Raw genomic sequence first — 14,525 nt, 5'->3', positions numbered from 1 at the left:
AATAGCATTTTCAATATATATATAAATTAAAGTAGTGAAAGTATACACCCTCGTCTTACTCCACTCCTTATATTATTTTCTCCTTATCATTGATTTCAATCAGTCCATTTTGATTTTTATTAATTTGATAAATTATTTTCCTCTCCTTAAAGTCTATGCCAATATTATTTAGACAATTTAGGATCACCTCCTGGTTTACTTTATCAAATGCTTTCTCTAAATCAAGGAAGCAAATGTGTTTTTACTAAGATCCATTTTTCGATTATTGTTCTTATACAGAGTATTGCCTCTCTTGTTCCTTTATCTGAATCCAAATTGGTCTTCATCCAGTAGACAATCTATTTTTGAATAATTTTTAGTAGAATTTTGTTAACATGTGGGATTAAACCTATTGTTCTGAATTGGCTGCGTTTATTAGCAGTATTCTTTTTTGATATTGGTATTATAGTTGATTTAACAAACTCCTTTGGTATTTCTTCTCTATTAATGATTTGGGCTATTAATTGTCACAGATTCAGGGTCCTAGATTATCTTCATTTTGATTTTCTATGCTGATATCGACATCTAGTTCGTCGCCATTATATAAATATTTTCAAGATAATTCTTCCATTCCATTAATATATCCTCAGGTTCTATGAGTAATTTTCCATTTTCTTCTTTGATGGCACTGTTTTTGCTATTCTTATTAAATTTGAAAGTCAATTTGTTAATTTCTTTATAGCCCCCCTCTATGTTTTCTTTTTTAAATAATTCATCTGTCATTACACTGTTCTTCCAGGTATTCTTTTTTAGCTTTTTCCCATTTTGCTGCAATTTGATTTTTAATATATTTGTATTTGGCCACATCTTCTTTAACACCATTTTTATATTTTCTTCTTTCATCCATGAGGTAAAGAATTTCATCTGTATTGCAATGTTTTCTGTTATCTTTTTGTATTTTTCAATAATTGATCTAATGCATTTGTAATAGTCTCTTTAATCATATTCCAATGGTTTCCAATATTATTCTGACTATTTACGTTTCTGGAATGTTATGATCAATTGCCTCTTGATACCTTCTCTTCTCTTTAATTTTTCAAGGTTCCATGTTATTAGTTTGTCTCTTCGGATTTGTTTCTTATGTTTCAGTTCTGTTTTCATTAAAACAAGGTTATAGTCATAATAAATTTAGTTTAATCCTTTATCCAAGTGTAAGCAAAGTTTGCGCCTTAAGTATCTTCAGGACTGAGGCAACTCGTGGTAAAAGTGGACCAAACTCTCATTACTCCTTGTCTCAGTATCTCCCATAATGCAAAGCACATCTCTTTGAGGACATGTATAATGTTATGCATTGGGAAGGGCCACTACCCAGATCGGTTTATACGAGTTGCCGAAAGGTATACCACCTTATTATTAAATTACTCCGGATTTAGAGAAAGATGTTGGCAGTTTTTTCCCACTTGGTTAGACTATAATAAATTTAGTTTAATCCTTTATTCAAGTGTAAGTATAGCTAAATATGACTTCTCCATTGCTTCTGCCTTAGTATCACCACTTCTGGGTCTGGCTCCCACTGATGAGACCTCAATAAAGGTCGAAACTGGCCTGGGTAGTGGCCTTCCTTTAATGCACAGCATTATACATACATGTCTGCAAGGAGATATGCTTTGCATTATGGGAGATACTGAGACATGGAGTGACAAGAGCTTGGTCCACCTTTACCACGAGTTGCCTCAGTCCTGAAGATACTTCAGGCACAGACTTTGTTTGCTTACACTTGGATAAAGGATTAAACTAAATTTATTATAGTTTAACCAAGTGGAAAAAGCTTACAGGGTTATAGTCACTACTGATGTCAGCACCTGGATAGCTTTTGCAATTTTTTATTTCGTTTCTTTATCTTTTCTTAACCAGTATATAATCAATTTGAATACAGATGCCTTCCAGGAGTATCTTCTGCTTTTTAGAACTTGAAATAGTGTATTTGCTATAACTGTTTTTGTGACAAAATTCTATTAATTGCTTTCCTCTTTCATTCCTGTGTTCAAGACCAAATCTTCCTGAAATTAAACATTATCCTCTTCTCCCACTATAGCATTCCAATCTCCATTATTATATTGTGTCTGTCTTTAAAGCTGTTCCAGATTTCTTCTATTTGTTCATAAATTTCTTCATCTCTTGTTGTGATGTTGGCATGTAGACCATTATAATAGAGGTTTACTGGTTCATTTTGAATACTTATAGGCATGATTCTTTCACTGTGGTTAATTGTTGTAGTAAATAAATGTCCAACTTTTTTCTAAAGCACTTTTGCAACGCCCGACTCTCCCTTCTTTTGTTCTAAATATATATTGTTCGAAATTCTCCACTCCAGAAATCACCCTATCCCTCCCATCCATCTCGTCTCACTAATGCCCAAAATGTCTATTTTGTCTTTCCATTTCTTTTTTCACATTTTCTATTTTACCTGATTAGTGTTCTTGCAATCCCCATGAGGCTTGCGACTTGCAGGCACGGGCATTGCTAACCCGGGGTACAAGAGCCAAGTATAATCTATTTCAAAGATTTTGATCATACTTTCTCTTACTTTTCCACTTCTTGCTTCTATCCTCATACTAACGTTATTCCTAACGAGGACTCTTTACTTAAAACTTTTTATCTGTCTCTTTTCTTGCTTACTAACCGTAGGAGGAAGTCCTCCATTCTCCCTGAGGCTATTAGAGTAGTCGAGGGCTAGGGGTGTTTCCTCCTCTTTCAACTAACCACTAACATTCCTAGTAGTCGACAACAGCGCTACTAGTATTAACATCTTGTAGCATACATGCTACAATACTGCGATATGGAAGGTAAGGGGAAGCCACCACATTATATTCCCATGTAAAAGCAGCAATGGAAGTGTTAAAAATGATGTCAAGATCGGCAATGGAGCCTTCACTGAAGGAGTCATGCTCATGCCCGGTAGGAGAAGTAACCAGGCTGCTTAGGTCGACAGCGAACGAATAAGGATAGTAAATAATGATAGTTTATAGTAATAAACTATAGTAGTAATGTAAATAAGGATATAAATGAGTTACTTGACAGCTAATCAACCTTTTATACTGACATGAGATTGATTATGTGAAAATAAGGATAATGTTTAGTAATATACGGAATGCTACTTAACAGCTGTCAACCTTTTACCCTGATATAGTTCTTCAGATGCTATGTGATGATAATCTATAGTAATCTTACAATAAAAATAATAAATAAATCCTCTAAACATTTTTACTTCCTAAAAGAAGGGAAGCATTTAGTCCAGGGGCGGCCGGTGAAAATTTTAAGTGGGGGTGCTGCATATACAAAATAAGAAAAATAATTCATTTTTTCCCCCTAATCAGTAGCCAATTTATTGATAAGTAAATTTACATATTAAAAAAATTGCTTTCTTAAAAATATTTCACCCTCACCATGAACACACACCAAAACCGACACTGCTCGTTGAGCAGTGTCGCTTTCGACATTGCATTAGATCCAGTGCATTTGTTTCGTGTAACGATAATTGAGAAAATATAATTCTTTTCATATTTTCAACAGTGACACTCGTCATAATTCCGCCTTGTTTCTATAATAAATAATATGTTATTTTAACAGAAAAAAATAAGATTTACCAAAAATATTTCACTCCCACCATGAACACACACCAATAATAAAAGTTTCGTAACTCCCAGAAATAACGCGCGCAAGCATATAATTTATATGTAGCGACACTGCTCAACCAGAAGTGTCGGATTCACTTGTTACGTGCAGTGACAAGTGCAAACGAATATCGGCGAGTCTAGCCGAAACTGATCGAATGTGATAATTCCAACACTGCGTTAGATCAACTATTCAGTCAATGTCGAAACATAAGCTGTAATCTTTAACATGTTTTATTGTATTTTATAATGTTGTAAGCATTATTATTTATAAACACACACACAAAAAAATATTTTTTCGTTTTTTCCTTGGGGGTGCTGCAGTGTCGCAGTGCTTATGTACAAGTCACCACTGATTTAGTCCTTCTTGGGCATTGATTAGAAGCTGCTCTCCATATTATCAGGTTGTGCAATCACATGGATGCATAAGAATTCAGAAAATAATTGTCCCATCGCGCGTTCATCGTATATATACATTAAAAAATTCTCTAACATTTCAAGATTAATTGGCAGTACGTTATCACCTTACAGCGATCACTGATAGTTGAAGATACCGATGAACCCAGTTTTTCAGAGGAGAGATTACAACAGGTAAGTGATGCCCACTTAGTCCTAATCCTAAAGGTATGACTGAAAGTGAGTGTTCTACAGTCGATTTTTTAAACTGGAGTGGTTAAAAACCGGTTTCCTGTAAAGAGAACCTACTTGCTTTTTTTTTTTTTTTTTGCCAAGGGTCGACTACCTTGGGTACTTGAAATAAAAACCTACAAAAAATTCTCTTAAAGGTATTTAAATGGTCTAGCGAAATGGAAAAGAACACCGATTTCCACAGACCACCTACACACTAGGTTAATATGGTAAAATATATTACATTAATCAAGCGATATACAGACGTTACGTTGCTTTTGAGTTAGTTCCCGAATGGAAAAAACCCTATTTCTCGTGGTAGAAAACCACTAACTCCGGAACAGCTCGATGAAATGCTTAGAAAAAGTTTGCCGGCTGGAATCGAACTTAGAACGGTAATTCTTCAGGCAAACAAGGGTCGTTTATGCTAACACAATTTTCACGATACCTCAACTTTATTTTCATATTGTAATGAAATGAACGTAATATAGCGTCTTTTACATATCCACAGAATGCTTAGGTAATCGTGTCATGTAACCATCCACGTTCAGATTGCAGCCAAGTATTCCCCTTTCAACAGTGGTACTTAACTCTGTCCAGACATTTGCTATTCAAAATCACTCCTGATTATACTATCAATCTTTACAGGCTACAACTGCAAGTCTCATCCATTTTTCTGAAACCAGAGTTGTACAATTTTTGGTCTTTTTTTCTCACTGAAAAATAATGTGCAAAAGCATAACTTGGATAATAAATGCAAGTAAGTTGCCTACATTTACTGCATGTTTTTACTCACCTTTTACCTCAAAACCTTATAAGATTCGAATTCCATTGTCTTTGATGAAAAGATATTTTACAAGTGAGTGGGAGATATCCAGCTCACTTGTAAAATTGATTCTTGAAATCAACATATCTTACAGGCTGACAATATGGCAGTTACCTAACATTCTGAATGTAAGCCTATAACAGCTCACTGATGTTGATATAAAACCATCATCCTCACAAAAAGAATGATCAGTTGCCTTCACTACTTACTAAAAGTCCACCAATTAACAATTCTACCACCATACTATTTATCTTCTTTTGTGCATCAATGGTCACCTTATCTGACAATGTCACAGTGTGATTACTGTCAAGGCAGAAATCAGACCATAAGATGGCCTGCTTTCCACCTTTTACAATTAGCCTTCCTCTCTGGTGGTCTACTCAGTAGCTTCTTAAACTGTAAGCGACCCCCATATGGGGTCGTGTAATATTGGACAATAGTAAAAGGTTTCTGAACGTACGAGAAAAAAATTAATTCAAAATCAAACGCGTAATGAATCCGAGATGTTTCTGGCAGCACTCGCCCGTGTTGCATCGCGCGACTTCACTGCAGCCTTGCCCGCGCGATTAGCCTAGTGGTCTGCACTTCACGACCATATGCCTGGGGAAGGAGTGTCCTAGGTTCGATTCCGTCGACGACGCGAGGAACTTAAAGATCTTCCTCAGCCATAGCCAAGTTAGCCGGTCTTGGGCGTGGATAGCAGGGTTTTTTCCGACAGTTTATTTGGAGTTTTTCATCCTGCAAGCAGGCCTCGTGAACACACACGCAATACTAACCCAGCCACAGGCCTGATTCGTCAGCCTGTGCCGGTTCCAGAGCCCCGATAAAAATTTGGGGGGGTCTAGATGGTGCCGTATCGCCCCCCGTAAAAAAAAGGGGGGGGACTCACGGCTACTGTACCATTACATGATAAGGAAGGACTGCAGCCTTGGTTCTGAACACACAGCCTGCGCACTTTGCACGCCGTCACGCCACGCAACATGCCAGAAATACCTCGGCTCAGATTCGAGACTATTGTATGTTATGAATTGCAGTGTACAGAGTTTTCTGCTCTACAGAAACATAATAGTTTAATTAAGGAAAATAAAGACTAACATTTTCTTACCGTCATAACCGAAAAAAAAAATTCTTCGGCTATGGATAAGTGGCTAATTTAGACAGATGTAAAAAACACTGATGACAATGCAGCAGTCTTCGCTACCAGCTTGTTTTAGACCTAAATTGACAAGAAAAATAAAATATGGATTTACTTCTAATAATCATGATAGTGTGGAAATACCTATTTGCTTAATTTGTAATGAAGAATTATTTGTAAGGCTGTGGAGAGCATGAAACCAGCCAAACTAAAACATCTAAATGCCAAGCATGCAGCGTACTGCAATAAACCAAAGGAATATTTTGAACTACTTTTAAAATCTTCAAATAAAGAAAAACAGTGTTTTGAGAAATTTGTTACTGTCAACGAAAAGTATTTACTTGCATCTTACGAAACTTCTTATTTAATTGCAAAAACTAAAAAGCCCTACGCGATAGATCTCCTGTTACCAGCTGTTATTAAAATGTCAGAAATAGTTCATGGGAAAATGTATGGGGATGAAATTCGTAAAATTCCTTTGTCGAATGATACTGTTTCCAAAAGAATTTCTGAAATTAGTAATGACCAATTCCAGCAGCTTTTTACCAGTCCAAAGTGTGCAATTCAGTTAAATGAAACAACTAATATTTCTAACATGGCACAGTTGTTACTTTATTAAGATATGTTTATGAAGGAAGCATACATGAGGAATTATTGTTTTGTCGCCCTTTGGAAGGGCATACAAGAAGGGAAGATATATCTTAAATTCGATGGATTTTTCACAAATGAAGGTGGGAAAATTGCACTGGAGTCTGTATTGGAGCAATGATGGACGAAAATATTGTATTTGTAGCAAAAGTTAAAGATAATGGCAATGAGTATATCACTTTTACTCACTGCTTGACCCATTGGGAGGCACTCGTAGCCAAAAAATATCACGTTAGATGTTGTGCTTTACGATACTATCAAAATCATTAACTTCATTAAAAGCTGTGCCTTTAAGTCATTTGTTTTCAAACCTTTGCAAAGACATAGACTCCGATTACAATTGCTTATTACTACATGCAGAGGGAAGGTGACTCTCAAGACGAAGTTATTTTTTGACTGAGCAGAAATCCGATTTTGTTAATTTTTTTTCATAATGACTTAAGGCTTTCAAAAATGTGTTATTTGTCAGATATTTTCGAAATACTCAATGATTTAAACATGTCCCTTCAAGGAAAAAATTGTAACATACACGTATGTTAAAAGATAAAACTGAAAGTTTTACTAAAAAACATACTGAAGAATACGGTGGAAATCGTTCTTTAGAAATGTTTACAGCTACAGATGATTTTATAATTGAAAATAACCTTCCGAAAGATTTAACTGTAAGAGTTATAATTGATCATTTGAAGCGTGGAGACAATTTCAGAAATACCTCCCTTCAAATTTTGATTCCAAAAGACTAAGTTGGGTTCATAAACCCAAAAACGTCATCTGCCATTAAAAGTCCAATAAGAATTTTCCGAGTTATACGGCAAAATCATTAAATGAATTTTGGGTTGGGATTAGGACAGAATTCCCAACAATTTCTGAAATGGCCCTAAACATACTTCTGCCATATTGTAATACGCATTTATGCGAAGCGGCGTTCTCATTGACGATTCTGTATGTCCTGTAGCATCAAATAAAGCCAAGATTTAATTCTTTATGCAAAAATAAACAAGCACATCTATCTCATCAGTATGCAAATTTGCTTTAGACTTTAATAAATGCTAAAATTATATGTATACCAAAGAATTGTTTTAAAATAAATTTCTTTATAATTTATTATCAATAGCGCAATTGGAAGAACAACGGTACATTGCGCCCTTCGATTCTCATCGCGAGGGGAGGAATCTATTTGGACGATTTTCAATCGAAGGTGAGTTAGCCGATCTCATACGGCGGTGCAGGGTTTTTCTACTGGAAACTCGGGTTTTTCATTCCGCATAGACAAATCGGCCCTTTAGAACACACGCAGTTTAGACATAGAATACTAGTTGTGGTGGTGGGCGGTAGATGGCGTTGATTCGTAGTAGAGGTTCAGTGTAGTGGTTGAGACAGTTGTAGGTGTCCTCCCGCGATGAGTCCTCTGACTCCTTGGAGGTGTCAGGAATAATAATAATTATTATCAGTAAATGTTCACGTAAAAAGTTTTCGGGGGAAAAGAGGTCGTGAGTGGTACAAGTTTAAGAAGCCCTGGTCTACTGCACATCACAAAGTATGGATTTTTCTCTATTCAAATTTCCTCAGCAGTGCTGGAATATCCCAGGATTCCATACTTTTGCCTACTCTTTCTCGTATATACACACACTTGTTTTCACCAACCTCCATTGCTATCCACTGTTTTTCTGATGAGCATATTCATTCCCCTTCATTTGATAAACGTTATAACCATCCAAACTTAAATATATTCCACAACCAGTACTTTTCTGGTGGGAATGAAGACAACTCAAGAAACGTAAATATGGTAATTGTGTTCTAGGTTTTGTAATATTTGTGTTGATGGCCTGTTCACATTAAGATAATTCAAAACAAGATGAATTTCAAAAATGACCTGTACTCATTCAAGGTAGGATGCTGTAGGATAATACTATGCATCAACATTCACTAGACTGCAGTGCTGAGACACTTAAAAACCACCTAAAGTAATCCATTATTGTTCATGGAGTCACTAATGTTTCCAACAAATGTGAATATAGAAACTGCATATAGAAAGGTTTGGCGCCCACAGCAAAACTTGCATTCCCAACTGTGCAATTTAAAAGTAAAAAACTAGTCCAAATTTCACAATTATTAGATTTATACATTGCAAAATATCTGTGGGGTTGTTTGTTTTTCAATTCTTTACAAGTTATAAGGCATAAACAAGTGCTAATCTCTGCCCTTAGACTTGATGCTCATCTCTATTTTTGAATATAACTTGGATATTTCATTAGAAAATGTAAAAATCTCATTTTTCAAAATAACAAGCACATTTTCAGGCTCGTCGACTGTTACTAATTATCTCATCTACTACGAAACAAGTCCCAAATGTCTCGTCTGTTTGCAAAGAGCTCATCCTATGATTGTGTTACGACTTCAGCTACTGCATAGTTCATACTAGCAATCTATCAATCATTAACCACAATGCGACAGTAATATTTTCACCAACACATCGAAAGTAGAACTAGAAAAAATTTTTGAGGTTTTAGAGAAAGCAACTGACAATGAAAAACAGAAAAGTTGGGGATCTAAATAGCAAAGTAGGAAATGATTGTTGGACATACAGAAATATTTTGGGAAAATTAGGAGAAAACAGCAAAGTCAATAATAATCTCCATACCTATCAAGGATTTAGGCCTATAGTGGCCTGTTCTGGCCTTAGAAGTCATCGTTGAATATTTTAAGAAGACGTCCTGGTTTTCTTTTTCCTAATGGCTTGTTTTGGTAATCTTTGTTTTCATTCTTTGAATGTGTTCCATCCATTTATGTTTATATTTTTTTCTATTATTGATTCCCAGTTTAATTCTATCATAATTTCTTCGTTTCTTTTGTGATCAAATAGAGTATACTTTGCAGTTTTTCTCATAAACTTCATTTCAGCTGTTATTAATCTTTGTCTTTTTGTTTTATTGTCCAGATTTCACTTCCATACAATAGGACTAGTAGGGCGAATGTATTATATACTTTTAGTCTAGTTTGTTTTTGAACTCGATTTGGTTTAAACATAGAGTTAATTACACCCGTTATTTTGTTATTTTTAAATATTTTGCAATTTTTAGGTTTATATCTTTTTCATTTTCATATGTAATCATACAACCTAGGTAGTTAAATGAATTCACCTGTTCTAAAATCTTATCTATTACTATTTTCTTCTTACTGGATCTTGTCCTTTCAAGGCCATCGTTTTTGATTTTTTTGCTGATATTATCAAAGCTAATCAAATATTCTAATCTAATAATCAAATCTAAAGCTAATAATAATGGCAAATACCTGTTGGATTTCTGCTCAGGACATGAACTGGCTTTTACTAACACGATGTCCCAACATAAAAACATGCACAAATTCACATGGCGAGCAGAGGGAAGGAATAAGAAAAGTCTCATTGACCATGTTATTGTTGATAGTGATGTTTTCTCAGTGGTGCAGTACAAATTGGAAGTGATGACCATTTAGTCTTGAGCAGGATAAAACTGAATTTGATATCGAAAATAACATGTAAGAAAGTTTTAAAGCGAATAAAAGTTGAGCAGCTCTCAGATGGGAACTGTAGACTAAAACACACAAACATTATTCAAGAAAAAAAGTTTGAGAACAGGAACCAAACCCTGAAGATTCAGTGGCAAACTCTGAAGAAAATATTCAGAAAGAGAGGTCTGATAGAAAAATCAGAACTCTGTGGTGGACACAAGCAGTGAAGGAAAAGAAAGCATATTGAAACTTCCTGGCGAAAAGGTCAGCTTGTGCTCTTAGAGATTATGGAGACAAATATAAGAAAGCTAAACACTGTAATACTAGCTAAAGAAAAATTATGACAAGACTTTGGCAAGAACATAGAAAGTAAATATCAGGAAGCTGGCAAAATATTCTGGAGGATGCTGGAAAAGCTCAGAAATGGAGGAAAGTGTGCTGTAAAAGGAATTCGAGATGATGAAGTTGACATGAAAACTGGAGTAAAAGATATCCTTGATGTATTGAGTAATTACTTTGAAAAATTGCTAAATGAAACAAGCATCGACAATACAGTGGTAAAAAACACTCAATAGGCATGCAATCAGGAATACATATCCATAATTGAGATATGTATTATTGATTAATGTAGAAAATGCCATCAAAAGTCTGAAATGTGGGAAGGCAGGCTGTATTATATCAAGTATGGAGGTATAAGTTTTGCAGTGGCTGCACTGCATAGTTTAGAAGGCCTGGACAGAGGGACTAATTCCAGATGATTGGAGTAGAGCTCTCATAGTACCCACACATTAAAAAGGGTGAGAATTACAGAGGTGATTCTTCACTGAGTTAATGGTAAGAATTATGAAAGTATACTTGAGAAGTGGCTGAGAAAGATTGTGGAAGGGAAGCTTGGCAAAGAGCAAGCTAGATTCAGGACAAATAGAGGATGTCATGATCAGATTTACACCTTACAACAAATAGTTGAGAAATCATGGGAATATAACAAAGATTTGCATTTAAGTTTTGTAGACTTGCAAAAGGCATATGATAAGGTGCCAAGAGAAATGCTATTCAAAATGCTAGTTATATGGTGTGAATAGGGCATTATATCAAGCAATACTTAGTCTTTGAGTTGTAAGTCAGCGATTAGAACTGAAGGAAGTACAGCAAGATGGTTTGACATTAATCTTGTGTCAGACAAGGATATACATTATCCCCTCAGTTATTCATTATCTATATGGATCATATTATGAAGGAAAGTGGTATTAAATCTAATATCAACTTTGGAGATGTTAATCTCAGCTTTTCACTTTATCTAGTTGATGTTATACTCCTAAATAAATCGAGTACAAGTCTTCAAAATACTCTGACTAAATTGAATAACCGTTGTGATAAATTTGGTATGAAAATCAGCAATAAAAAGAAGAGACAATGAAAATATCAACTCCATCCTGAATGGAGTACCTATAAAACATTACACTGCTACCTAGCTACAATTTTTTTGTGATGATGGAAAATTAAATTTGGAAATAGACAGTAGAATTAACAAAACTGGTATGGTAGGAAGTCAACTGAATAAATCTATATGGAACAAGAGAGATTAGTCAGAACACTAAATTAGCTGTAAACAAATCAGTGTTCAAATCAATTTTAATTTACAGATATGAAAGCTGGGTTAAAAATAAAACTTTTGATCAAAGACTAGAGATCATAAGTACGAGAGTCCTGGGCAAGATTGGGGGTGTGAACAGATGTCATCAATGGCAATATCATTAAAAACAAGGATATCAGGAAAGAACTTGACATTGTTAGCATCCAGGAATGTGTTAGCAGAGCCAATCTCAAGTGGCAGTTAAACAGAATGAGAGAGATAAGATTAGCAAAATAAGTGTTCTCTGTTGAGTTGGCAAGAAAAAGACTGAGAGGAAGACCAAGATATAGGTGGACTGATACAGTAAAAAATGCCTTAGAAGACAGATCTGATAATGTTAGAGTCTTCACAGATAACAGATTGATTTGGAGGAAAATTGTTGATAGGAAGTTAATGATGTAATTTCTTCATGTAGTACTAATCATATCCTGTATATCCCCCCCCCCCCCCCCGACACACACACTGAGGGTACATTTCAGAAATATGATGATGATGGCCTCTTCAACTGATTCCCTTATGTTGATAATTTTCCAACTTTGGCCTTATAATTTAGCCTAATTCCTTTTCAATTTAATTTTAGTAAGCAGATGAAGGTTTTAACAGAATACAACAATCAAAAGATTGTTGCTTTTTTGAAAGCAACAATCACACCTCATTTCAGTGGTAAAAGTGATATATTTGGTAGTAATAAGGTAATGGCAAAACTTTCCAAGTTTTGCATTACCTTATTAATGAATGAAAAAAAAAAAAATCCATGAATGGTAATGGATTACTGTACTAGGTTTTGGGTAACCTATGTTTTCCACTATTTTTACATCTGAAATGACATCTGAATTTTTAAATCTGAAAGCATACCCCAACTCAACATCACCAGAGTTAAAGATCGGTACTATCAACATAAGAAGCCTGAATCGCAAAGAAATTGAGATAGCTGAAGAATTAGATAAGTACCAGATCGACATAATAGGAGTGACTGAAACAAAAAAGACAAAAACTGGTGAGATCTTTCTGAGCAATAAATACAAAATGTTATATTCAGGCAATGACAATAAAGGAAAAGAAGGAGTAGCCATAGTATTCAACACAAAATACGAGGCTGTCTTCTTGAATGGCAGGCAGTCTCAAGTAGAGTGATGTGGGCAAATATCAGAATGGGGAATTGGACAATGAGACATATTTGTGCCTATGGTCCCACAGAAGGTTCTCCTAAGATAGAAGTGGAGGAATTTTTTGATGCTTTAGAAAAAGCAACTGACACAATGAAAAAAGGAAAAGTTGGTCCTTGTTGGGGATCTGAATAGCAGAGTAGGAAATGATTGTCAGACATACAAAAATATTTTGGGAAAATTTGGAGAAAAGACCAAAGGTGATAATAACAGCAAATACCTGTTAGATTTCTGCTCAGGACATGGACTGGCTATTATTAACACATTGCTCCAACATAAAAACGTGCACAAATTCATATGGAGAGAAGAGCCATGGAATAACAAAAGTATCATTGACTATGTCATTGTTGATAGTGATGTTTTCTCCCTGGTGCAGGACACCAGAGTGTACAGAGGATTTGAAAATGAAAGCGATCACTATTTACGTCTTGAGCAGGATAAAATTGAATTTCATATCGAAAAGAATAACATGTAAGAAAGTTTTAAAGCGAATAAAAGTTGAGCAACTCTCAAATGTCAACAGTAGATTAAAATACACAAAGATTATTCAAGAAAAAATTAGAGTGTTTGAGAACAGGAACCAAACCTTGGAGATTCAGTGGCAAGCCTTGAAGAAAACCCTGATTGATTCAACCAGAGAGGCATGTGGTGAGGTTGTCTGCAAGGATAGAAAAATCATAACTCCATGGTGGACACAGGAAGTTAAAGAGGCAGTAAAGGAAAAGAGGAAAGCATATCAAAAGTTCCTGGCAAATAAGTCAGCTAGTGCTCTTAGACAAATGTAAGAAAGCGAAACACTGTGTAAAACTAGCTAAACAAAAGTCATGGGAGGACTTTCGCAAGAACATGGAAATTAAATATCAAGAAGGTGGTAAGATATTCTGGAGGTTGTTGAAGAAGCTTAGAAATGGAGGAAAGAGTGCTTTAAAAAGAGTTAGAGATGATAAAGGTGACATGAAAACAGGAGAAAAAGATATCGTCGAAGTATGGAATAATTATTTTGAAAAATTGCTAAATGAAACAAGCAGTGATAGAACATCGGTAAAAAACACTCAACAGACATACTGTCAGGAATACATATCCATACTTGAAGTAGAAAAAGCCATCAAAGGCTTGAAATGTTGAAAGGCAGCAGGAATAGATGATATTCGACCAGAAATGCTGAAGTATGGTGGTATAAAAGTTTTACAGTGGCTGCATTGCATAGTTCAGAAAGCCTGGACAGAGGGACGAATTTCCGATGAAAGTCTTACAGTGGCTGCACTGCATAGTTCAAAAAGCCTGGACAGAGGGATGAAGTGCCGATGAGTGGAGTAGAGCTCTAATAGTACCATTTTTATAAAAAGGG

General features: G+C 35.3%; 1 protein-coding gene across 1 annotated transcript; it reads left to right on the top strand.

Moving 5' to 3' along the window:
- The first annotated feature begins 6,434 nt into the window (after positions 1–6,434).
- Positions 6,435–6,860, top strand: LOC150100429 (protein ZBED11-like). Its single transcript, XM_090402653.1, has one exon. It carries the CDS (start codon positions 6,435–6,437, stop codon positions 6,858–6,860), a length of 426 nt encoding a protein of 141 aa, XP_090258779.1.
- Positions 6,861–14,525: the final 7,665 nt, after the last annotated feature.

The sequence above is a fragment of the Typopeltis vanoorti genome, chromosome 13, assembly GCF_054136105.1.
Source record: "Typopeltis vanoorti isolate ZY-2024b chromosome 13, IOZ_Tvanoo_1.0, whole genome shotgun sequence".
NCBI lineage: Eukaryota > Metazoa > Arthropoda > Arachnida > Uropygi > Thelyphonidae > Typopeltis > Typopeltis vanoorti.
Note: the sequence above shows the minus strand (reverse complement) of the source record. Positions and strands in the feature narration are given on the sequence as shown.